Genomic DNA, 25,746 nt, shown 5'->3' with positions numbered 1-25,746 from the left:
CTCTGCAGAATCCCCAGAGCATCCAAGTGCTCTGTGTTGATGACGTAGCACTGGGCACTAAAATTCAAATCTTGCCTGCAAATGCTGCTACTCCCTGAAATGCACATTCTAGTGTGTTAGAGAAGGAGAGAGATGAGTGTTCTGAAAGGCTGCTGCTTTAGAGAAAGATGACCAGTAATACATTATTAATGATTAAAGTCATTAACATTTGATCACAACTCTAATACCACAGAATCCCAGGCTAGTTTGGTTTGGAAGTGACCTTAAAGCCCATCTCATTCCAAGCTCCTGCCATGGACATGGATATCTTCCACTAGTCCAGGCTGTTTCAAGTCTCATCCAACACAGCCTTGAACACTTCCACAATATCATTATTTCTTGTACTTAAAAATAAAAATATAAGCTAAAAGATGTTTCTTATATTTTTCTAAAGGACAAGTATTACTTTCAAAAATGGCAGTATTAAATAGGTAATTTTGCAAGCAATTCATAGCCAGCTCCTGCACTATATCCCACCAACCTTCAAAAAAGTTGCTAATCTCAATATTCATGATTCTGCACAGCAGGGTAGAGTTGAGAAATTAATCCTTTTAAAGTTGAATTTCAACAACTGACAAAGGCATGTGTTAGCTGAATTCTATTTATGGCATTCATCCAAATATCAAATAAGGCTTTCCTGGCTGTGTTTCAGTCATCCCCATTCACAGCTCAAAGAGGACTTTTATAAATGTAGACAGGCAGTATAAATCCTGGATCTTGTTTGCATCCAATTTTACACATATCAGAATGAGAGAACAACATTATTTAGGAATTGTCACTTCAAGGAACAGACCAGTAATGACTTACTGAGACATCTATCCTGTGCAGCTGTAAACTCCAGACAGAAACCAAACAACAATAAAAATACTCCTAAAATACCACTGTGGACAAGGCAGAGCAGTAGGCAGGCTGACAGAACAGTAGGTACATGATCACAGAATCATGTAATCACAGAATCCCAGACTGGCTGAACTCGGAAGGACCTTAAAGCTCACCTCATTCCACCCCCTGCCATGGGCAGGGACACGTCTCACTAGACCAGGCTGCTCCAAGCCCCGTCCAACCTGGCCTTGAAATGTTTAAGAAACCCAAATACCAAGCGATCAAAGAACATCAGTAATAGCTATTTATCAACCCCTTTAAAACACCCGTGTTGTTTCAAAAATCAAAGTTCACCAGAAACAGAGGTAATCAGGCAGTTCCTTAGGTACAGCGCACCACCCAAATTCAGGGAAACACAGAATCCACCTGACCCACAGTTTACTGTTGTCTTACAACATTTCTCAGCCTGTGCAGGTTTGCACCATTTTTTGTGGTGGGGTTGTTTTTGTCATCTCTTACATTTGCTGTGAGCAAGAAAAGCAGCAGCAATGAAAGACACAAGATTTTTCTTTTGAGGCTGTACCACAACATGTAAGGTGAAGAACAAAAGGCACTCTAACAGACTTCCAACATGCTGTGGACACCCCTCGGATTCAGTATTTCATTACAAACTTGGATGTACAGGCTGTGCCCCTGAGACATGACCTGTCCTAGTAACTCTCACCATGACACGCGGCATCTCGAGCCCACAAAGCACCTCCACACCTCCCTGCCTTTGCTCCATTAAAAGGCATGTTCTTTCATCATCACCAAGACTGAGAAATGTTTGTGCTTCCCACCATCACTTTGCTCCCTACTGCTAACTCAACTGTTTGCTGATAAGCACTGTTCTTCAAACCACAGGCAATGTTCAATGCACAGCACTCCTGGCACAGCCTCACAGAGCTCTGGTGAGAGTCTGACACCTCTAACACTTCGAAGGGACTGACTGACTGATCAGGGACTTGAGGAGCATGCTCAGGAAACCTACAACTACTGCGCCTGGAAGGGATTCCTCAGAGAAATAAAGATGGAGAAGGCTCAGGGGGATCTTATTCATGTGTGGGAATTCCTGACGGGAGGCAAGAAAGGCTCCTCTCAGCAGTACCCTATGGCAGAACAAGAGGCAATGGGCACCAATTAAAACACATTGAATTCCATCTGAATTACCTTATCCATGAAGACAGCCAAGCAGTGGCTCATGCTGCCCAGGATGGTTGTGGAGACTCCATGAGGACAGTCAGACCCTGCTGGGCATGGTCCCAGCACCCGTTCCAGCACTGATTCCACAATCTCCAGAGGTCCCTGCCGGCCCCAGGGGCTGAGACTGAAAGCTGGCACTGCTTCCACAAGACTCACCCACATCCTCTCCCACCACCAGAACATCTGACTGTTTTCAGAACTTTAACCTAAATCAGATTCCTGGGCTCTGCATCATTTACTTGCGAGATAAAACCAAGACTATTAGAAACTGTAATTATAAATTCCTCAGTAAATCTGCTTTAATAGGGATACACATTCCAAGGAAAGCTGTCTTTTTTCCTCCCTAAGAAACAAAACATACTCAAATATTAGCAGGAGACCTCTTCATTCCCAAACTGAAAACAGAGTAAGCTTTAAATTAAATACAAGTCTTTCTTCACCACATATATAACCAGACTGTGGGATTTCTTGCTGAGTCCAAAAACAAATCAAGAGTCAAAAAAGAACTGAGTTGAAGTCCAGATACTCCTATTCTGCCCCAAATAGTAAGGATTTACACATCTCCACACTACAGGATCCTCGCTGCAAAGGCAGAAAACTGTCAGTTAACAGAAGCTCTGGACTCTGCAGCTCATTATTCCCCAATCACCCCATGGTGCTCCTATCCAAACTCACTGACTATTGCTGAGTGAATCCATACACACAAAAAACATCAGGCCTCCAGACAATGAGGGACTGAAACAACTGGATGTAGTGTCAGTTTTTCTGAACGGGAACGGAAACGCCAACATTTGGAAACTTTTTAGGACTGTCTTTAAACCTCTCTCTTCTGTATCTTGACCCTGTCTGGGCATCGACAGGAGCCACTGTCCATCTTCCCTGTCTGCCAAACCTCCCGACCTTCACCACACTCAGCCTGCTTTTAGGGTCAAAACCTTGTGTTTCTTCAGCACATCACATCAGTTTCATAAACTTTGTAAGGCGACCCCAAATTCTTCCTAGTTATTTACAAAGCAACCATAATACCTTTCCAGATGCTGAAGGGGCAAGTGATGGAAGGGAATGGAGAACAATTACAGAGTGTATTGATGTAAACAGTGACAACATTCCTCGGTCTAGTTAAATGATATGTGCCTCAGAGCTATACAATATAGTAAAATAAAGTACCTGAAGCTGGACATTTACATTTTAAACACTGCTGAAGCACTGCTTGCTTTGCAAACAGCAGTTACTGGAGATTTTATTGCATGTCCACTAGCACTTGCTATTACTACACAGTTCAAAGTTGGATCTGAGAGCTTGTTCAAAACTGGATCTGAGAGTTTGTTTCAGTCAGTTCCTAAAACAATTGCTAATGACAAACTGGCCTGACTGTTCAGCCTCCTCAGTTTACTCTCTACATACCCACCGAGATAACACACGTGATAACTGCAGAGACATGACCACACACCTTACTTCACCTGCACTTTGGCCACTCACCAACTCCTGCTGGCATTCACCAGCACTTCTACGCTTCAAAATTAGTTCAGGCCATTGCCTTTTTGTATAAAATGAAGCACTAGTTCTCTTTCACTTTCACCATCCCTGGAGGTCTTCAAGGAATGAGTGGACATGGCAATGAGTGCTCTTGTCTGGTCAACAAGGTGGAGATCATTCAAAAGTTGAACTCAACCTTAGAGGTCTTTTCCAAGCTAAATGATTCTGTGAAATACATTTCATATAAAACTACATAACCTGTGTACCAGTGCAAAAGTCAGATAAAGGTTCCAGGATGCCAATCATTTTTAGTGACAGATACCAAAAGGTAACTATGCTGTTGAAAATGTATAAATAAAGGTCAGATGCTTCACAAAAAAATTAAAAATCTTAACCTACAATCTGAATGTATGATAAGAAAATTCTATTTCTTGACAACACTAACCTGCAGTACAGAATCACAGAACCATGGAATGCTTTGGTTTGGAAGGGACCTAAAGTTCATCTCATTCCACCCCGTGCCATGGGCAGGGACACATTCCAATAGACCAGGCTGCTCCAAGCCTCATCCAACCTGGCCTTGGACACTTCAAGGCACAAAAGAATTGGGCAATGTATGGAGATTCTCTAACAGAAAAAAAAAAAAAACAACAAAAACTACAACTTTCAGAGAAGGACAAAGTATCCAAAACAAGTAAAACTGACAATCAAATACTCCAACCAGCGTCAGAACCAAAGAACCACACATTTCTTCACAGAAAGGGCTGCCCTGCCTGTCCAGGTCTCGGCACGAGAGCATAGTCACAGCAAATGCTACACAAGGCACAATGCAAGGAGCATTTCTTTCCATGGCAGAGCTCATCTGCTCCCACCTGCACCACTTGATCCCAGTGCTCCAGAGCCCCCATGTCCTGCCGTGACAGCACTCCTTGTGCAGCTGCACAGTAACTAGACCAGGAAGCAGAACAACGTGAGAAAATCCGATCAGAAGTACAATACCCCCATTCTAGATCAGTTTCCCAATCCCATTCATCTCCCAACTACAAACAACAATTGTGCTGGCACGATTCAGAGCACAGTCCATGGGTGAGAACAGACGGCGAGGAAAAGGGGCTGTTCAGACAGCTCTGCCACCAGAATATTCAAATTACACCCTGGAAAGCTGTGAATTCAAAGTCCTCCCCCTACCCCCAGCACCACACAATCATCTTGCAGCAACACATTCCAGAGTTTTGTTTTGAAAGCCAATAAAGGAGGAAGATTCCAAGGAGGAAAGGACATTTACGAGGCTGACACACAAGTTAAAGAACTTCAGTTTAATTCATTTTGGTTAATTCAGAATGTTTTGGAGGCATTCTGGTAGAGGTGCAAGAGGTGGATGTAGGGATTCATCCCTCATGGAACGCTCAGCACGGTGCATCCATCGTGGCACCTTCTACCAGCTACAAAAAGAGGATAAAAATTGCTACAAAAAGAAGCCAGTCTGATTTCTATTCCTAAAACCTGATAGTACTAGTTCTAAAATTCTACGCTATTTTTATAAAGCATCTTTTCCAACCCTCTTTGATAATTTAGTCACTGTCTTACTAGAATTATCCCTGGGATCACAGGAAGAAAAGAGTTCTGGTAAGGAAAAAGAAAAATCGCCAAACTCCACATTTTGTATCCCAATTCCCAGCAAACACAAGTGGATTACAGTCAGCTCACATTTACGCATGAAGAACGTTTGAGTTTTGGTAATATGACGTTTTTAGGGCAAAAGAGCTATTTATCAGAATACTAACACTTCTTGTTGCTACCAAATTCCAGGAAGTCTCTCCGTTTTACAGTCACTCCATTATGGGAAGCAAAATGCAGGACTTGAATAAAAACTTCTAACTGCACTTGTGCTACAGTGCAACAATGTCATTTTATTAGTACACACACATTATTGGGAAACTCAAAATGGATTTATTAGCTAAATTAATCCCATGTTTAATCAGATTTGGTCCCTGACATCTGATGAACTGCTTTAATTACAGGTTTTCACCTCTGCCTGCTGCCAATGAAGAGCCAACTTTGCTCTATCTGAATGCTGCAGATGATATTCAACCACAGGACAACCAGCCTCGAGGTTTTAGGTTTTATGCTCCAGTGATTTTTCTACTACATTACTAATCTGTATGCACATTTGGGTTGGTTTATTCCAAAAGGGACAGTGTGTTATGTAAAGATGGGAAAGTAACATACTACAGCCTAAATATTTTCAGCATGAAGTGATGCATTTTTTTTTGTATCTCTATTAACTTCTTAGCAGGAGATGTCATCCTTCTGCAATTGTTACATAGCATTTCTTAATTGATTATACATTATTTAATATTGATTATACATTAAAAAACTGGTTTTAGTCCTTCATACAAGCCAGCTCCTCAGGGTCTGTGGGATGAGCTCCTGTAACAGGCCTTGGAATCCACACCTCCCATTTCTTTCACTTTTAACAGCTACAACAAATATATGAAAGATTTAGAGATCCCATTGCAGAGGCTTGCAAGTTCGGTACAGTTTCACTATCATTTTAAGCCAATATGAGCTGCTGAAAGAACTAGTCCCACCTTTCCCCAAGGCCAGTTTCCACATGTCCCTTCCTTGAGTCAGCACAAGCCATTCATGAAGACCCACACAAACACAGGACACTCACCCCATTAAAAATCAAGATTTCTCCTCCCCTTTTTCTTTGGGAAGAATAAGGGAGAAGCTGAGTTAATTTTAACATGATCAGCTCCCCAGTCCAGCTCACTGAGGCCACGTCAGAGTTGGTGTGAGCAGAGCCACAAGGAAAAGAGGAGCACACAGCTGCCTGAACTGGGCATGTGGGAATTCACTGGGGCTGGAGCTGCTCGTGGAAACACACCTACAGGGGCAAAAACTGGAACATAAAGTATTGAGACACTCCAAGAAAATACTCACGTCCCAAGATACACATAAATGAAAAGAAATTACTCGAACAAGTTATCAGAGCAGTTTACGTTATCGACTCTCACTGCGGGGTGAGTTTATATTACCCACTCACACTCACCTGAGGTGTGGCAGCTTTTAGAGTTCTGTTTAATTTTTTTTCTTTTTTTTTTCACAAAATTCTTAACTGAGATGGCAGTGCAAACCAAAACTTTTAACACATGGAGGGGGGGACAGGCTGATGACATAAGTCAGTTTGTCCAGAGAAGGGGAGAAAATACACCAGGAAAAAAAAATCACACTGCTAAAAACTTCAGTCACTGGGCTTCCAAACGTAACTTTCCTTTTTTTTTTTTAATAGGTGCATGTGGACTCTGCCACTTGAACTCCACCAAACCAAATTTTCTCTGTCAGAAAGCCCCGCAGCTCCGCAGACCACCCCAGCCTGAGCTTCCCCCAGAAGCTCAGTGCTCCCCAGCGCCCACAGCGATGGTTCCCAAGACCAGGATCCCTGGCCACAAGCACCCGGAGCACAGGAATGCCACTGAGAGGAGAGGGACTGGCCCCAGTTCAACCTGGGGTTGGATTCCACCCGCGGGGCGGCTGCGCTGCTAAAAGCAGAGCAGTTAGAAGAAACTACTCGCTCTAACACACCCTCATCATAAATGCATATTTGTGGTTCTCTCACTGTGTTCAGACCTTTCCCTTTATCTCATCAGTTGTACTTGTACCCTGAGCCAGAGCACTTGTCCACGGGATAAACTTATCTGTATCTATCTAAGAAAAAAAAAAAAAAGCACACTGGAGCGTGTTCTCATCAGTCAGAGAACCAGTAACACCTTTTCCGAAATTTCAGCTAAAACCATACTCACAGTCACTTTGCTATTCATTCTCAAGAAATATATTCATTGGTTCTAAAGTTAAATTGCATTCCAACTTCTCATCTCCTTGATCTTTTGTGGTGACAAAACATGAAAAGCAAAACTTGCTTTAACCTCTTTATAACCCTTCTGTGCGTTATAGACCTCTGCCATGGCGTCTTGCTTGGATCGAGCAGCTCACTGTGACCACAACATCCTTCCCTCGACCTCTTCCAGCTCTGAACCCACATCTATGCACCGGAAGAAAAATACACTCTTGATTAATCAGTTTGAGACTCTCTTCCAACCTGAAACACTCAACCATTCCATTAAATACAAATAAAAATAAAAGAGAATTCACAGTAAGGTTGGGCAGTTCAAAAGTTCTCCTCAATTAACAAGTCCTTGAAGTAATGTTGTGACTTTTATTTTCAATGTGTTACAAACTAACACTGCACACTTCCCACATTTCCAAGAGGAAAAATCATAACTTCAATGGGGCTTATCACCTGTATTTATAATTTAATTAATATGTTCCAAGATACTCTTCCTACTGCTGGTACAAGGACTGAAACCAACTGGAACACCTTGTCCTGGGTAAACAGAGAGCCTTGAGCCCCTCTAGTAACATCCTAAAAAAACTTACAAGCTACCAGTGATAACTTTAAAGAGAGAGACAATTACTCTGAGCAGTTTGAGATCTTCCAATACGTACTTTAATTCATTAAAGTTTTTATTTCATTATACTTTTTATTTCTTATACCTTCATCTCTTACCAACACGCAATTCAAAGTTAATGTCCATATTATAGTCCTAAAAAAATTAAATCTTTACTGTTAACCATGTTAATGCTGTAATAACATTAAACTGGTTTAAACCTTCACTTCAGGGTAATAAGAGAGTTTTCCATTTATTTCATCATACGGCCCCAAAATTGCTCCCCTAACCAGCAGTACTGTGGGCAGGTGTGTGCAACAAACTACTAGTAAACTACTAATTCTAGTATCACAAATTAATAGTAGTGGCTTTCAAGTCTTTTAGACACGAAAAAAATACTTAAAAACTCTCTAGTAGTAATACTTGTCCTGATGAACTTAACCATGTTCACGTGCACTTGTGAGAGCTCAAATTCGGCATTAGGAAAACAGAAGTTAATCTAATTTACTTTTAAAGCCACTCCATCCCCTCCGGGTCCAACTCCCCACGGACAATGCTGCTTTAGCCCGGTGCACGGGGATAACGCCCGGAGATGCTCCGAGCTCCCGGCACCGGGACCCAGAACCGGCTCCGCTCCCCGGGCTCTGCGCCCGTTTTCAGCCCAAACCGGGGCATTCCGCCCCAAACATCCGAGCCTTCCCGTTCCACTGAACCGCGGCCCCGGGAGACTTTCGTGAGCCGCTCTGGGGTCCCCATCCGGAGGGTCAGGTCCCGCTCCAGGCCGGAGCGTGTCCGTCCCGGAGAGGAGAGCAGCGCCGGACCGGGAGCGGCCGGGAGGGAGCCGGCCGGGACCCCGGGCGGGCCGCAGCCCCCCGCCGCCGGCCCCGCCGCCGGAACCTGTCGGGACACATTCTTGCGGCGGCCGCGGCCGGGCCAGGAATGCGGCCGGGGGAGCCGGGGCGGCCCCGCGCGGCCCCGGGGCCCCTCGGGACGCGCATCCCGGGCGGGCGCGGCGGGCGCGGCGGGCGGGCGATGCCCCGCGGGGCCCGGGCGGCCCGGGGCGCGGGCCCGACGGTACCGGCGCTGCCCCCCCGCAGCACGGCGCGGCGCGGTCACTCACCCTTGGAGTAGAGCGACTTGGGGGACTCGAGGTCGAGGTCGGCGCTGAGCAGAGAGATGAAGTCCGAGGGCATCGCAGCTCCGCGGCCCGGCGGGGGCGAGGGGGCGGCGGGAGGAGGGGGGGCCGGGCCGGGGTTGGGGGGGGCGCGGCTGCCTCCGCCGCGAGGCGGAGCGGAGCGGAGGCACGGGCCGGGGGAGCGCGCGGGGCGCACGGCGGGCCGCGGGCGGCGGGGCGGGCGGGCGGTCGGGCCGGGGCTGCGGGAGCGGGCGGCGCTCGCAGGGCCGGTGTGCAGCGGAGCGCGCCCGACGCCGCTCCGAGCCCGCTGCGCCTGCGCGGGGCACGGGAGGGGCCGGCGGGGAACGGCGGCGGCGGCGCGGCCGCTCTGCGCGTGCGCGAGGGAGGACGGGGGGACCGGCGGGGGCGGGACGGCCGCGCGTGCGCGCGGGGGGGTGCGGGGGAAGGGTCTGGAAGGGAGGGGGGCGCGATGGAGCCCGCGGGGACCCTGCCCTGAGGGCAGCGGCGTGAGGGGAGCTCCTCGGGGAGCCCCCGGGTCCGGGAGCCCGCGAGGGCCCTTCAAGGGCAGCCCAGGATGCACTCTGAGGGGAGCCCCCCGCGTGAGGCTCACTCTGGGGAGCGCCCCGCCGTGAGGGCAGCAGGGTGGAGGTCCCGCCGGGACGGTCGCTCGGGAGCCCTCAGGGGGAGGCGGCGGCAGCGGCTGTCCCCGGGTCCCGCGGCCGGGGCTGTGCCTCAGGGGGCTGTGCCCGAGCGGCCCCGCCCGGTGCTGGGGGCCGTGATGACACCCCAGAGATGAGGGGCGGCTGTGGTGCCCCACAGCTCCATCCACCCGCAGGGCTCTGCCATGGAAACCCGCACGGCAGAGCCGCCAGACCCACTGGCGGGTATCGTCCCAAAAAACAGCTATTTCCGAATAACATGGGAATGCAAAAGCAGTCTCAACAGTGCGTTACCATTGACACGGATGGCAGCTGCCTTAAGACACAAGTGCCCCACATGTGGGGGAGTCAGGAGAACACGAGCACTGAGTTCTTTAGAGGGAGTTCGGGAGTCCCTTTTCCTGAAAGGTGTAAGACAGGGGAGGAGGTGTGGAAAGGTGTCTCGCACAGACATACAATTAATTTTCCGAAGTGTCCAAAATCTGCTTGGAAAGTGGGGAAAGGATGGGAAAATAAGAAGGGCTGCGTGTGAATGGATGGAGGTGCCAGGCGAGTGCTTAAGCTGTGAAAAATGGAGGCGGAAGGAGCTGTGAACAGCTGCCGCGTGCCTCCGGCGCCGCACAGGGTCCAGTTTCCCTGGGACACCAAAAGGTTGGCTCCCGTCCCTCCTGCTGCCAGCTCCTTGCCAGTCTGCCCTCCGATCCCAGCGAAATCTCCCTCTAAAAACCCTCAGGAGCTTCCATGCGCTCGCTGCAGCCCAAGAGCCAGCGAGGGACCCTTGAGCCCCACGCCCCGCTGGTCAGTCGGTCACTGTGGGATGGCCACACTGGTGTCCCCACCAAGCACTCGACCACTGTCCCATGCTTGTGGCACCACTGAGTTGTTCCTTGCAGCACCGGTATGCCACGTTACCCTGTTCTCTCCATCCCATGCCTGCAGGGCGCCAGGCAGTGCCCATGGTGTCAGGGTGGGACACACGTGGTGTCTGTGTCTCACAGCCCTGGCAGAGCAGTGGCAGCTGCACGGTGCGTGGTTGGTTGGTGGCATTTGAAGTCGGTTTCTCTTTCATCCCAGACAAGCTGCTTTAATTCCTGGAGCTGTCTGGCTTTTCATCTCCTCCACCTGCCTTCATTTGTGACGTGGCAGAAGGGCACAGGACTGCAGTACATCTATGGATTTCATCCCTGGCAATCAGCCATCACAGCTGGTGACCAGCTGGCACACACCAGTGAGCCATGGAAGTCTGCAAGACCCTTCCCTGGGCAGTGACAGCCAGGATGCAGCCAGCCGTCCTGGTCCCCAGGAATACTCGGTCATGGCACACCTGCAGTTCTGCTGCTGTTTCAGGGTGCTCAGCACAGCTTATCCATGCGTTGTTCAAATCAGGCACGAGTGTCCTCCCTAGTTAGAAGTCTTCTAAAAGGGCTTGCTGTGATCACTTAGTCCCTCAGCAAAATGTCCAGGAATTGGGCAGCCACACCTCCCCTGGGCAACCTGTGCCATGGCCTCACAACTCTCACAGGGAAGAATTCCTTCCCAGTATCCCTGGCAGAATAAGAATTTCTATCCCAATATCCCCTCTGGCAGTGGGAAGCCATTTCCCCTTGTCCTGGCACTCCGAGGTTGCTCTCCAGCTCTCTTGGTGCAGGCATATTCGGGATAGCTGAAAGGAAAGGTTCCCCTTTGGCAATCTCAAACCGGACAACTTCAGGGGAAAGGGGGATTCACCTGTGCTGGGCAGGGATTGCCCTGCCTTGCAAGGGAGGGAGAGCTACTGCTATGCAGGCACTACAAAACTGAATTGTTTGGGAAGCACCAAGGGAAAACCATGTAAGACTGTGCTATACTCGCCTTCTGTCTGAGTGATGAGGAAGACAGAGGCTCTTGGAGAAGGTGCCACCACCAGATGGGCTGTGGTGGGGAAGGAAAACAGATCTTAGTCCTGAAAGGGAAGTGGCAGAGAAGCCCTCTGAGAGACAGAGAGCTCAGGGATGGAGCAATTCAGGATGGAGAGGTGCCTTTGGGAGGCACAGGCATTCATGGCTGGGCACTGAAAGGACAGAGCCAAAAGCCTGAGCGCTGCTGGCCCAGCAGCAGCAGCTCCACGACAGCTACTGGAGAGTGTTTGGCTGTGAAGAGCTTTGCAGAGTCCTGGGAAGGGCAGAGCTGGGACAACACAAATAACAACACAGAATGGGGAAAAGCAGAGAAAAAAGGAGTCCATGTGCTCCCTGGAGCGAGGCAGGAGCAGCCCGGCTGTGCAATCCCACCTGTGCTCACCCAGCCTGGGGGAATTTCCAATGCACTGTCCTGGTAACGGCTGGAAAGGAGAGGCCCTGCCATTCCCAGCATTCCAAGACTAGGAGGCTATGGACAAAGGCCAAATTTGGAGAAAGAATTACTAATTTTTTTGGGAGGGAAGGACCAAACAGTCCTGGGCAATTAGAATTTTAAAGGACTAAATAAATGATTAGTCAGTCCATGGTGCAACACAGAGCAGCAGAACTGGGGGGAATAACCACACCAAGGCAGGTCAATAAAGCACATGTACAAGGTTTCCCAGGATCCAGTCAGAGCCATAAAACTCCTCTTGTGGGCCCTAAAATATGGAAAAGCCGTGGGAGGAGGCTGCAGTGGTTCTGTGTCATTGAGGTATTTTCTCTCTTTATTATAAAGTTCCTCTTCCTGCAGAAGCAGCCGGAGAGCAGCAGGTGTGAGGGGGAAGGAGCCTAAACCGGGATCGTGGGGACAAATTAGCAGGTGCCTGCAGAATATCACTAACCCCGTCTGCGATTCCGGAGCCTACGTAGGTGTTTTATTTTCTAGCGGTGTTAGAAAGACTGTCAGAAAATAATTAGGCTCTGTCAACAGTTCCCCTATTCCCAGATTACTTATGACTTCCTGACTCATTAGAGCTGCCGAGGCTGGCAGGAAACCTGTTTTATAGTAATTTCTGTTAGTGGTGTCCCTGGAGGAGAGACAACACGGCACGGGTGACACCAGCGTGTGACACCCGCGTGTGACATTGGCGTTGGCTTCACCCTCGTGATGGAGGCACCGGGGCCGCCGGGGTTGTGCAGGGCAGTTACTGCTGGCAGGAGACACTGTCCCACTCTGTCCCCATGCTGGTGACAAGGAACAGGACACTTGGCTGCGGGGCTGACGCTGGGCAAGGTCCAGCTTTAGGTTCACGGGATTTGCTGGTGTCCTGAAAATGTTCCTAGTTTGTGAGGGTTTTAAAAACAGAGGGGACACGTAAGTCCCATTAATGCGGTCTTTCCATTTAATCCATTTAAGCCACCACAGCCTCCCTGTCCCAGAGTGGGAGCTGTCATGTGCAAACACAAGTTGGCTGTGTCAGGACTCTTCTGAGACCCATGGCCCCTGAATTTTACCATCTCTGTCTCACACACCCTGCAAATCTTCCTCAGTGCTCAGAGGAGCAGGACCATGCATAGTACTGACCCTGCAGTGCTTGGAAGCAGATTTAAAAATAGTTCTGAAATCTTCTGTTTATTTCTCTGATTTTTGGATCTGATTCCTCTAGATCAAAGATAAATAAAGTTTACATGAGACAGTGCTTGCCAAGAACACAAAGCCCAACCTTCCTCCCCAAAACTTGCACTTCCCACTCAGTTCATGTCCTTTTCCCCTACATTATCTCAGCTAAAATCCAGGACCAAAGCAGATGTTCCCATTGATTTCCCATGCCCTTTTCCCCAGCCAGCACCTTGCTGACCTCTGGCTCCCTCCTCTGAGGCTCTAACCAGGTACTGCTGCCCTGAGGCAGCTTATAGTACAGTGAGATCCATAATTAGGCAAATTTTAAAAGCCTGATTCTGCTGACAGCCACGGGAGTGGGATGTTACACCCTTTTATAAGCAGACTTGCAAACAGGATACAAAATCTATGGTCTCCGTGCTATCTTTCCATTGAAAACAACTCTCCTACACACTCTTCTCATGGACATGGGATCCTGGGAGTCCTGGGACCACAGGGCAGTCACAAACCATGCAGGTTCTTCCAGACAAAACCCATGCCCATGGCTGCTCTACCACGTGCTCATGGCGCTTCCAAAGAGGTGATTTGGATTATCAGGGTGATGTAGGGAGCTGCCCTGCTGCGATTTTTAAAATTCCCACTGTAATGACAGCATGGAATATTGTCTGGACTCAGGAGCTGCTTGTGCAGCTTAGCCCCAGACTGCTGCTTCCCCAACACCCACAGGGACCATCAGGTCGCTCGGCCACACATGCTGCAAATCATCCTTGGCACAGGCTCAGCACCAGCTTCTGCCAAGGTTTTTCCTGTACCAACAGGAAGGCAAATCCCTTGTCTGCCATAGCTCACCAACACTGGATATTTGAGCCCTGTAACATGGGGGTTACACACTCCAGGGTACCCATCCTGGGGGAAGACAAGATCCTGCACCTGTTTGTTGTACACCTTTATTGAACACAGCAAACACACAGCCTGGCACCTCCTGCCAGGCAATCTCCAGGTACAAGAAATGGCATTTTGTGGGTGCCTGCATCATGGAACATGTACCAACTCCCCCCAGGAACACCCTCCCACCCCTCCTCCATAAACCATCAGCCCAATTAACAGCTACATTCTGCGTCATCGAGGAACTCGGGGTGGTGCAGAGGCAGAAAAGGCCGGCACTGCACTCCCAGGCAGCGCTGCCACGCTCACATTAACCACAGGAGCTGCCTCCGTGCTCGTATTTCCAGTTCCTCACTCAACCTCTCCTCCGCAGCACCTGAAGGAAGCAGAGCACAGCCCAGATTGAATTCCACCCTCAGAGGTTTCTGTGGGGTGAAAGCTGAGACAGCTTTGTCCCGGCATTGTGCAGAGACCTGGCAGCAAACACGGGCTGTGCGGGTTCAGCATGGGGACAGAGCTTGACAACTGCCTGTTTTAATCCTTACACAAAGTGAGTAAATAAGCTTTGTTAATGCCTCCCTTGCTGCCTGAGCCGTTCACACCTGTGGGACCCATCCTTGAGCCAGCCAGAAGAGGCTGGTGTGGTTTCACTACCACAGCAGAGGGAACCCAGGAAGCACTGGGCTCACTCCAGCCACCTCCATCCCAGACACGCTGCCCCTTGTCACTAATGGAGAAGGGAGAAGACTTTGATGTGCCCTCTGCAAATGCATCTCAGGTACCCTGAGGTCTTTGAGGAGCTGGCATATGTGCAGATAGAGGCCACTTGGGGTTCCACAAGGCACTGGACAAGGATCTTACTTACCAGCTCCAAGAAGCCTTAGAACAAGACTGAGAGTCTCCCTTGGGCAATTAATCCATTAAGAGGAAGAAAAGGTTCTGTAACATATGGGAATCGACAGGCAACTTCCCCAATAACGGAGGATCAAGAGCTGATAGCAAGGGTCAGTGATGGCAAGAAGTTCTTTACAGCAACCAAAATGCAACTGAACGTAGACAGTGCCAAGAAAACAGTATTAAAAAGAAGTCAAAATCCAGGTAAAAGTGCTGCCTATGGAGAAAACAGGTGTTTCCAGCATCACACCTGCCCCGTTCCTCAGGTGAGCCTGGTGCTCCTGGATCAAAACCAGCTGACCTTTGTGGAATCTTGCACTGCCCTGAACAACCTCAGCTCAGCAGGGTGTTCCTTTTGCCAACATGTGCCTTCCAACTTCAAAACCATTCCCTAATAGGGAACCCACTCTAAACTTCCCCAAACTGAGTTCAATTTTGTGTTACATGTGAAGCCCTGGCAGTGCTCTTACTCCAAGTTCCCTGGCCTTCAGTTTTAAAAAACAGAGTGTAATTCTACATCCAAGAATTTCTTCTATACAACCTTCTGGAGGACACAATAGTTTTGTGGTAGAGAGAAGAACCCCAACAACCCATGGGAGGTTTTCACAGCAGGACCCCTGGTTATCACTGCCCTTTTTGCTGCAATCCCAGGGGATGATCAGCGGGGCTGGAGGTCTGGATTGGGAGCCAGTGTCGGTGGCACAGCCCTGCCAAAGGGCAGTGGGCACCAGGACACCCCTTCATCTAGCAGATCCCAAAGCCCCAGATCAGTGTGCTGAAGAGCTGGAAAGGTTCCTGCCTCAGCACAAGAAGCAACTGTGCACTGTCTGCACTTCAAGGCCGACTGCACAACACACAAAAACAGGGCAAGAGGGAAATATTCTCCTCTATTCACAGACAAAACCAGCATTATCCACAAATCCCAAATGCATTTCTTTTCCCTTTTCATTTTGGGAGAAGAGACCAGATTTAATTGTTTCCCCCATCTGGTGCCCATTCACAGTACGTAAGAATGAGTTTAGTTTCCCATACATGTGTCAGATCATGACCTCAGGGAGAAAGAAGAATCTGCATTTCCAGAAGCCACATGCCAGTTCCCACTGGCTCTGCCACGCACAGCACAAAATCACCCAAACCAACCAGGATTCAATATAAGTTGTTCAGAGGATATACCTTCCACAGGGACAAGTACAAAATGAACAGAATCACTTTTAAAATCCATGTATTTGTTTAACCGTTAAAAACAGACATGTACAGAAAGAGGTGGCCAAACCAACAACTCCCTGCCGTTCCAATTAGTGTTGCCTGCACGCTCTGGGAATGTTCTTGCAGAACCAAAGCTCTGGACATCTTTTCTGGCAAGAGCTGGAGACAACTGGCAGATGATTCCCGACTGTGTGAAGGGCTGAGGCAGAGCCACAGGCCCAGGGCAGCTCTTTCATGGTGTCTGGCTTAACGCAAAGGCATTGAGAGAAAAGGTTGTCTGGGGGTTATGTCAGAGAGCAAGAGAGAGTGAGAGAGAGAGAGCATGAGGGACACCACACCAGTGTCAGGGAATACTGGAAGTTCCTCTTTCCCTGCCACTGCAAGAGGAAACAACGGATCTGTGGGTCCCAGAGTTAGGATAGAGTTTGGAATTAGCTTGGTCCCATGGATATCAACATCACTTGACAGACTCAGAGCTAAAAGCAAGGCAGGAAGGCTAAGGGCAGCAGAACTCCACGTGTTGCACACACACACTCTCTCTCTTTCTCTTTTCAGGCTGTCTGAGGCCCCAGCAAGGCCAGCTCACGAGCTTTTCCCATCCATCATGTAATAGCGACACATTAAACCTAAGACCAGTGCTCCGACGATGGGGATCAGCCATGTCGACCAGAAACTACGGGGAGAGAAAAAGAAACAACAAACTAAAGCGTACACACCACAGAAACCAGAAGGAAACACCTAGTTAATAATGCATTCCCAATATTCATCCCTTGTTACACATCCAGGGAACGCCACAGGTTGTCCCCCTAACCATGGCCACAGCTGGGGCAGACCCCACTGTCCCCATGCACAGGCTCTGCCAGCCCCACGAGAGGCCCAAGAGCAGCCTCGTGCCTTATAAAATTGCAGCTGGATGGCTGAAGTTTCCAGCTTGGCACACCCAGAGACCAGTGTGGGGGGTTTGTTGTTGGTTTGGTTTTATTTTCCTTAAATAAGTCAGGCTGTAATTTGTGTTGTACAAACAACAGTGTTGACTCAAGGATGGCGACGCTACAGCTGTGCCCCAGTAGATCTGCCTTGCTCAGACTCCAGAGGCCACAGCCTCACCCTCAACAGCCTCCTGAACAAAACCTCCTGCACCAGCTGCAGGAGACCAGGGTCCTGAGCTGGTTTTAAGGATTTTCAACTAGACTGGGCTGATCATGGTAAAATTCCCCAAAAACCCACCCATCACTGTGTTATGCCACCCCTCGGCCCACAGCGAACACCCAAACAACCCCTGTGGTGACAGGGATGCAACACCAGCACACGGGGCAGAGAATTCCAAACACTGGGATGCTGGTTCTGCCCAGCACAGAGCAGAGCCGGGCTCACATCCAGCAAGGGAGGTGCACACCCTGGCACTTTGGAGTTTCTGCTTGCCAGGACACTGCAGTACATCCCCAGGGATTTTCCTGCCCTTTGGAGTTCATGTGCAGCTCTACGAACAGTGTCCCAACCCCTCCATTTCTCACTCTCATTTTCAGGAGATACTATACCTTGTTTGGCCTGAGGATGTCCTACTTGGATTCTGGAGGAGGAAAGAGTGAGTTAGCAGAAGAACAAAGGAACATTAAATATGTGCTAATAAGACAAGCCTGAACGTGTGATTACAAATACAGAGGGAAAATAACGCTCTCCCAAACACCCCCTGTCACCAGTGTGGATGGCTTTGGGGGTGTTTGCTGTCATCTTCATGTTCTTTCCATCAATCCAATTGGTCCCACCCAGTCTCCAACTTCATGCTGGAACTTGCACCACTCTCAAAATAAGGCCCTGCTTATTACACCACAGTTTTGGGGTGGTTTTGTGTTTCCCCCCTATTTACTTGTACATTACTGATTCTCTCTCTTGTTCCATCTTTAAATTAAACTGGAACCTCCTTTTAAAACAGATTATGTGCTCTGGAGAGAGCCTCCAGCTGTGCACAATGTGCTGGACTTACTGATCAGAAGAGAAAAATACTTGAATAAAGTATTTAACTCAGATCCAAGGAAGCTACTCTGACCATCACCGATCTCTGTGCACATTTTCAGCATGTGATTCTGTTTATGAATCAGAGTTAAATCAAACAATAAATTTTAAGGTGCATATGTACATAATCACACATCTCCATGTCATATCTAAGCATAGGCTTTACCAGCCTGAGTTTTCCTTGATTTCCCTGCTGACAGTCCCCTTCTGAATTCCTGCTGCTCTGCAAGTGGTCCTGCTCAGAGGAACATCTCCTGAAGCCTTGTTGAAGGCAGAGCTGTGCCCTGTCCAGGCCTCCCAATCCAGCCAGCTGCAAGGCACATGTTTACCTCCCAGCTGGGATTCTATTTATTGCCTTTCCCTCTCCCCATCCCTTCCAAAGGCATTTTTGCAACACTCTGCCCTGTTCTAGTCCAGGAGTACCTGAGTGTTAAGCAACACCACTGATCCCTGAGGCAGTTAACAGAGAATTCCTGTTTGCCAGCCGGCCCCTGTTGCTGTCTCCTGGCTCAGAGGGAACAACAAGGAAACCAGTTCTGTGGTCAGGACACAGCCAGAAATGCAAAAAAATGGCCTGTGGCTCAAGGTGTGGAAAAAACGTTGCTGCTGCCAGCAGAGAAAGGGCACAAAAACTCACTTCCAATTTCACACTGAGGTACCCACTGAGGTTCAGAACAAAAACAAAGATAGAATTTGCTTGGGAAAATTATTCATGTGTAGTGTGCGTAAACATAAAGCCACAAGCTCCACAGGAAAAAAGGGGGGGGAAAAACCTCCAAAAGACGTGACATTAAATAAAACAGAAAACTGAAACGCTCAGAGCTTACCTTAGAACCTTCCTTTTCACGATCGCTCTGTCAGGCGGAAAAAGAAGAAGAAAGAGGTAAGAATGCTGACTTCAAAGGAAGGCTGCAGCTTTTATGAGGGAATTGTTCTGTACAAAGGTAATTGCCTGGGCTCAGTTTTCAAAGAAGTCCTTCCTTGGGCACCCAAAGGCAGGCAGAAAGGTGATTGTGCCCCTGGGAAACCTCACCCGCCTGAGCTCAGAATTACAAGGCAAACGTGCATTATGCTTCCACCAGCTACAGAGAGAACCCATGAATTCAGCTTAAGTGCCCCAATTTAAATGAAGTGAGAAATCTGTTCCAAATGGTGGAAGGAGAAGACTAATTTAGTTCAGTTTCCCCAGCAGAAACCCTGGACAACACAGGGACTGCCTGAGCCCCTCAGCTACTTATTTCACAAGACACACCTTGGTGTCTTTGCCTGGGGGTTACACGAGGCACTCACCGGGTGGACCTCTCCAATGTAGTACTGCTTCAGCATTTCCCTGGCATCTGTGGAATGCCCCACATCTTCAAAGCTCTCAGTGGCATCTCGGCCAGCTTGTTCAAGCAACACCTCTTCTCCACCTGGGTGCTGGAAGAGAAGAGTCCAGGTGAGCCAAAGGCTGGATGCAGAAAGGCACTGAGGATGTCATCAGCCTTCCTCCCAGCCCGCACTGCTGGATGCCTCAGCCAACACCATCAATAACATCTGACAGAGGCTCAATTGTCCAACCTCTCCTCAGGAATTCACAGGCACCACTGGAGGAAAGGATATTCTACTTCTTCAGGTGCTAAAAATGATGTCTGGCTGACTCTGCACACAGATGTGCAATACTGAACTCGATCCTGTGTGCAACCACCAGTGATATGGGAGGAGGAAATCCAGAAATACCGCAAAAATTCTACTGTTTAATATCATACACTGATTTCAGAGATCCAGAGCTACAACAGCCAAATCCCCAGGGAGCTCCACAGTGACAGGGACCCCCACTGCTGTGGGTGGCAGCTGGTCACAGCTGCCTCTCAGATGGGATGAATGGCACAAACCTGGGTGTGGTTCTGTTGTCTCTGGTGGGCTGGGCTCTGTCCACTGTCAATGTCACAATTGCAGGAACAGCCTGGCAACGGAAAGCACTAACCACACTCCTAGCAAAGGACAGTCCCTTTACAGCCTGAGTGTGAACCACCAGCTAATCCACTTACACCACTAAAGTGGTCACACATCCCAGGGCACTCACAGGGACTAACCCAGTTTTTCCAGGGCTTCAGGCAACCAGCCCTGAATTGAAGAAGAGATGTTGGGCTACATTTCAGATCAAAGGACCAACACACCTGATTCTCTCTGTCATATGCTTCTCCTTCCCTCAGATACAGAGCAGTTGTCACCCCTCCTCTTGCTTCAGTTTGTCTGCTTTTGATGCCAAAAGTCTGGATATTCCCTCCAGGCCATCCCACCTCGTACCAAACAGAGGATGGACACAAACCAGCCCCCTCAGTTGCTGCAGGCAATCCTCATATCACAGCTCTTTATTTGGAATAAAGCCCTTTATTGTCCATGTATGTCACTAAACCAACACAGAGCTTTCTCAGGAGCCACAAAGGGCAAGTAGGGGGACACAGTTTGTCACAGGCAGTTATCAGGTGGCTGAGGCTCCATGGCTCATTCCCTGTGTCTGGATGCAGTTCTTCTGGCTGCCCTTCTCCCACACCAAGCCTCAGGCTCACTCAATCCCAGAGGAGTCAGATCAGGGACTGCTGCATGTTGTCTGTTCACATTGCTCAGAACAACTGTCCAGTTTCCAGCTAAGGTCCACTGAAAAGCTGCTCATTTACCTAAGACTTTTAGAATAACTCCTTAGGGTTGCCTCACCAGAAATCTCATATTTCAGACAGGAAAATACCTGACTTTTAAGCAGACAACCTCCTTTTCCTAATAATTCACCCTAGAAGGATAGACAAAACCCTGCAGCAACAGGGAACATGCAGTGGATCTTTCAGTGACACCCAGTCTCTCCACAGGCAAGAGACAAGAGGAAAGATAAAATTCAAGAGAGGAGAACAGTAAAGTTCACTCTTCTTTATGTCTCTGGCTCTGAAGCCTTTCTATGCACTTGCTAAATCCACAATTATTTATTTGTGCATATCTGTCTTTCGCTGCCATCTCCAAGCCTAAAAGAAAAAGGCCTTCAAAATATTTTGGCATCTCCTATTTCTGAAGGGCTCTGTCCTCCAGACAGCACTGCTGCAGCCAAACAATTCCTACCTTGTCCTAGCCCAGCAAACGTAAACCCAGACTATTTGTACAGGAAGTTGTGGACTCTGCCACAAAACTGCCCAAATCTGCAGCTCAGCTGCTGCAGGAAAACATGGAAATGGTGTTGAAAACTATGGGGGGAGGAAGACTACTTCCAGGGGAAACAATGGCTGGAAAATGTCCGTTTCTGACAAGAAACAGCCAAAAGCAAACCAGAAGGAGGGAGGTGACAATAAAATTGGGTCCTCTGTGCCACTGGACCTCCTGCACACACAGTGAGTAACAGTGACTTGGAACTGAGGGCACCCAGCAAAGGCCTCTGAGAGCACACCCCAAACTTCCACAGGGAGAGAGCCTGAGACCCCTCCCCACAAACCCCAAGAACCTGTCTGCAAATCTCTGGCTGGGAACTGCTGGTACAGAACTGCTGGAGACAAAAGCGAGCTCAGCAGCAACACTAAGCTCCAGGACTAATCAGATCACTGTGTCAGGTAAGAGAAAAGATCACCAGGTTGAGGAGGAGTGAAACTTTCATTCCTAGTGCTCAGAGTTAAAGAAATAAACTGGGAGAGGGAAGAGTATTCCTGTGCAATAATCCTGTGCCAGCACCCTCCAAGCCAGAACCAAGGACCAGCAGTCACCTGGAGGAATGATCCACGCATCCTGCACAGCGCTGGCTGTGAGGCAGGGAAAAGGCTTTCCAAAAACACCTCTGCAAAGCTGGAGCAAATCAGCATGAGCAAACTCAGATGCTTGGTGCTCCTCCTTCCCTTGAAGAAAACTGTACCTGAAACCAGCTGAGCGATTTGGGTCAGTGGTGTCACAACCCAGGCTCCTTCCACCTGGAAGCTGGAAATGGATTCCTGCTCATGCTTATCACAGGGATCAGGAACGGCAGCATGTGCTGAGACACAGAGCTGTGGGGGCTGCTGTGGCTTGTGGGCTCAGATAACAGACACAAGAGCTTCCTGGAGAAATGTGCATCTCCAGACACCCCTAGTGACATGCGAAAATGGAGATAAACTGTATCCCTCCAGCAGAACCATAAATAAGTGTCTTACAGATTGTGCCTAAGTTAAAAGCTCAGATTTTGATAACCTTGTGGTGAAGTGTGAGCCTGACAGACCCCAGAGCACCTGCAGGAGGTACAGCTGCCTCCCTCCCTGAGCACACAGCCCCCCTGTTCCAGCCACAGCCTGCATGTGCTTATCTAGATCACTGCTACCAGCAGTAATAACAGGCATCCAGGTGTGGTCCAGTTACCCAGATCTGGGAGAAAATAGATCACCCTAAGGCTCTCTTAGATTTTAAAATAATCCCATTTCATTTCAGGCACTCACAGGCTCTCTGAAGCACAGGAGATTGCATCTCCCAGAAACACCTGCAACTGTCAGCTGCTGTCTCTGCACATCTCCTGCATTTGGTTCGTGTTCTTACAATTCAGCCAATTTTGTTCTGTGACAGATGTCTTGTTACTCCTGTTACACATAATGTGAACTGGAAACTTAAACTGGCCTACACGTCCAGCAGCACACGGATTTTGGGTTGGCTGACCTGCAGTGAGCAATTTGCAGGAATCATGAGGCCAAATTCAGCCTTTGAGCGGTGACTTCTTCAGGATTGCACAAGCCCACCCACGGACCGTGCCAGCAGTCTCAGCAGTGCCAGCCAAATCTGCAAGCAGAGGCCAGGAAGGGCATGCAGCAGCTCCTGCTCCAGTGACCAGGCGACAGGACCTGCGCTCTGCAGCTCCAGCTGCCCAGAGCTGCAGCTCCCACCCACCCAGACCAGCACTCCTGCTTCCCAGCGGCTGCACGGTGCTCCCGGCACTCCAGAGGGTAACGGACACAAAGAGGATTTCTGCCAATAAATCAGGCCTTGATCTCCAGCTCCCCTGCACCAGCAAGGGGTGTGCACAGCAGTGTTGTGTCAGCCACTCTGGCACAGCTCAACAGTGCCCTTGTTGCTCTCCTTCTCCCTCCAAGTAGGACTTTTTATGTCAGAGAAACACAAATGGGGAAAAGGGCCTGGAAAGGACAGAGTGAAATATCATCTCAGGGTGAAACACCATCTCAAGGTGACACTCAGGGCACTGATAAACCTGGAGGGACTGAAGTGTTTTTCTGGGCTCACTTATAATTACAAAGGTGTCCCAGGGAGCAGATCCCAGACCCCATGTTAGAGAGAACATTGAGGTGAAGTCTCAACCTCCCTGCAGTGTCCACAGAGACAAGTGTAAGACAAGATTCCCAGCGCCTGCAACTGCTGTCCCAAGCTCCAGCTCATTCTGGCTCTTCCTAAGGAATTTCCCCATGGAAAGGGGACTCAGGCCTTGGCAGGGGCTGCCCAGGGATGTTTGGAGTCCCCATCCCTGAAGGTATCCAAAGAACACCTGGATGTGGCACTCAGTGCTGGGGACAAGGCAGGGACTGAGCACAGGTTGGACTCAATGGTCTGGGTGGGATCTTCCAGCCTGGACAATTCTGTGATTTGGTCATTTTCTGGACCCAAAGAAGAAACCAGATTGTGTCCAACTTTATAAATAAATACTGAGAGCTGCAGAGCGAGGCACAACCTCCAGCTGCCAGGTGATGACTCCCCCCAGCCTGATGCAGCTGTACCCTCTCCAGGCAGCTCTGCCACCCCACAGCACACCGGCTTCAACCACGTGGGCCTGCAGGGAAACCAGAGCTGAATTCAGATCGGCAGAGCCAACAAGCTGGAACAAGTGCATTTCAATGAAGTGTCTTCTCTAGAGCTGGTGCAACCCAACCTTTGTACCCTGCAAATGCCACAAAGTCTTTGCTGTTATTTTAAGGTGGGATAAACCCCTTAGAGATTTTCATAGAACCACAGAATCACAGAATATCCTGAGTTGGAAAGGACCCACAGAGATCATCAAGTTTATCTCCTGGGCCTGCACAGACCCCCCCCCCCCCAACAACCCCACCCTGGGCATCCCTGGGAGCATTTTCCAAACTCTCCTGGAGCTCTGACAGCCTCAGGGCTGTGCCCATTCCCTGGGGAGCCTGGGCAGTGCCAGCACCCTCTGGGGGAAGAACATTTCCTAATATCCAACCTAAATTTCCCCTAACACAACTTCCTGCCATTCCCTTGGGCAATTTTGTTACTATCTATTCCCACTCCATTTGCAGCTCTCAGCAGTTAGGACACCACTCTCAACCTTCTCAAAACCAGAAGATAAACGTAGTGAGTCTTGGAGGGTTTTCTGTCCGCACAGCCAAGGGAAGCGGAGGTTCGGCAGAAGCGGCATTGTTCGCAAAGCCCTGGTGCGCGATCCCCTCGGGGCAGGCAGCGGAGTGGCGGCTGCGGTACCGCTGTCACCTCCTCCTCTCCCCTGGGGTGTCCCTGCAGCCTCCACATCCCGACTGCTGCAGCGCCCCGACCCCGCCCGGCCTCACGCGGCCCCGGCCTCTCCGCTCCCTCAGCCCGGGGCCGGGCCTCACCTCCTCCAGGAACCGCGTCACGTCGTACACGCGCCCGTGGATCACCAGCCAGGCCTCGCGGCTGGAGTTGCGCTTCGCCACCTCCTCCAGGGTGAACACGGGCCCGGTCCCCGCCGCCGCCGCGGCCTCTCCGCGCCGCCCGCCCTCCATGCTGCCCGGCGCGCCTCCGCGGAACGCGCGGCCTGGCCCGCGCCGGCCGCCGTACCGGTGCCAACGCCCCGCGCGGCCTTCCCTGCGTTCGGAGACCAATGGGGAGCGAGCTAGAGATGGGCGCTGCCGGCGCAGCCAATGGGAGGGCGCGGCGGCGGGCGTGGGCCAATGGGGAGCGGCCGGGGCGGAAGGCGGGAAACGGCGCGCGAGCGTCGCCTCTGAGGCGGCACCGGGGTCGGTGCCCTCAGCCCTCAGATCGGGGCGTCAGTTCTGGGCTGTCAGTCCCTGATCCTCCTCAGCCCCTGATCCCCCTCAGCCCGGGCGTCAGTCCTGAGCCAGTCAGTGCCGGGCCCATCAGTCCTGAGCCAGTCAGTCCTAGCCCATCAGTCCCTGATCCGCCTCAGCCCCTGATCCCCCTCAGCCCCAGCCCATCAGTCCCTGATCCTGCCTCAGTCCTGGGCCCGTCACTCCCTGCTCCTCCTCGGTCCCTGCTCTCTCTCAGCCCCAGCCCATCAGTCCCTGCTCCCTTCACCCCCATTCCCCAGTACTGGCTCCAAGCCGCCCTGCTACCCCTGTGCCACCAGAGAGCACAGTGCCCGTCAGGCAGCCTGCCCCCAGCTTTTCCACCGTCCCTCGCAGTCCCTCCTGCGCGTATGTAAGACAGCAGTGATCCCACAGCCCCTGGAACGGAGCGGTGGCGGTGCAGCACATCCCCAGTGCTGTCT

The 25,746-nt window shown here is 50.1% G+C and overlaps 2 protein-coding genes across 3 annotated transcripts in view; both read right to left on the bottom strand.

The window, feature by feature from the left end:
• Positions 1 to 9,263, bottom strand: part of NFAT5 (nuclear factor of activated T cells 5) — a 51,293-nt gene extending 42,030 nt beyond the window's left edge. For both annotated transcript variants that reach the window (XM_021526905.2, XM_077786403.1), the window contains exon 1: positions 9,151 to 9,263. In XM_021526905.2, the coding sequence (XP_021382580.1) occupies positions 9,151 to 9,223 (73 nt within the window). In that variant the 5' untranslated portion in view covers positions 9,224 to 9,263. The remainder of the gene's footprint in view (positions 1 to 9,150) is intronic.
• A 4,995-nt stretch (positions 9,264 to 14,258) lies between these two features.
• CYB5B (cytochrome b5 type B) lies at positions 14,259 to 25,054 on the bottom strand. The gene is made up of 5 exons (XM_021526909.2): positions 24,872 to 25,054; positions 19,614 to 19,742; positions 19,151 to 19,177; positions 17,849 to 17,880; positions 14,259 to 16,983 (listed from the first exon to the last, which is right to left on the bottom strand). The coding sequence occupies exons 1-5, from the start codon at positions 25,019 to 25,021 to the stop codon at positions 16,893 to 16,895; spliced, it is 429 nt and encodes a 142-aa protein (XP_021382584.1). The 5' UTR covers positions 25,022 to 25,054; the 3' UTR covers positions 14,259 to 16,892.
• Between the last annotated feature and the right edge of the window lie 692 nt (positions 25,055 to 25,746).

Source organism: Lonchura striata, chromosome 13, assembly GCF_046129695.1.
Source record: "Lonchura striata isolate bLonStr1 chromosome 13, bLonStr1.mat, whole genome shotgun sequence".
Taxonomy (NCBI): Eukaryota; Metazoa; Chordata; class Aves; order Passeriformes; family Estrildidae; genus Lonchura; species Lonchura striata.
Note: the sequence above shows the minus strand (reverse complement) of the source record. Positions and strands in the feature narration are given on the sequence as shown.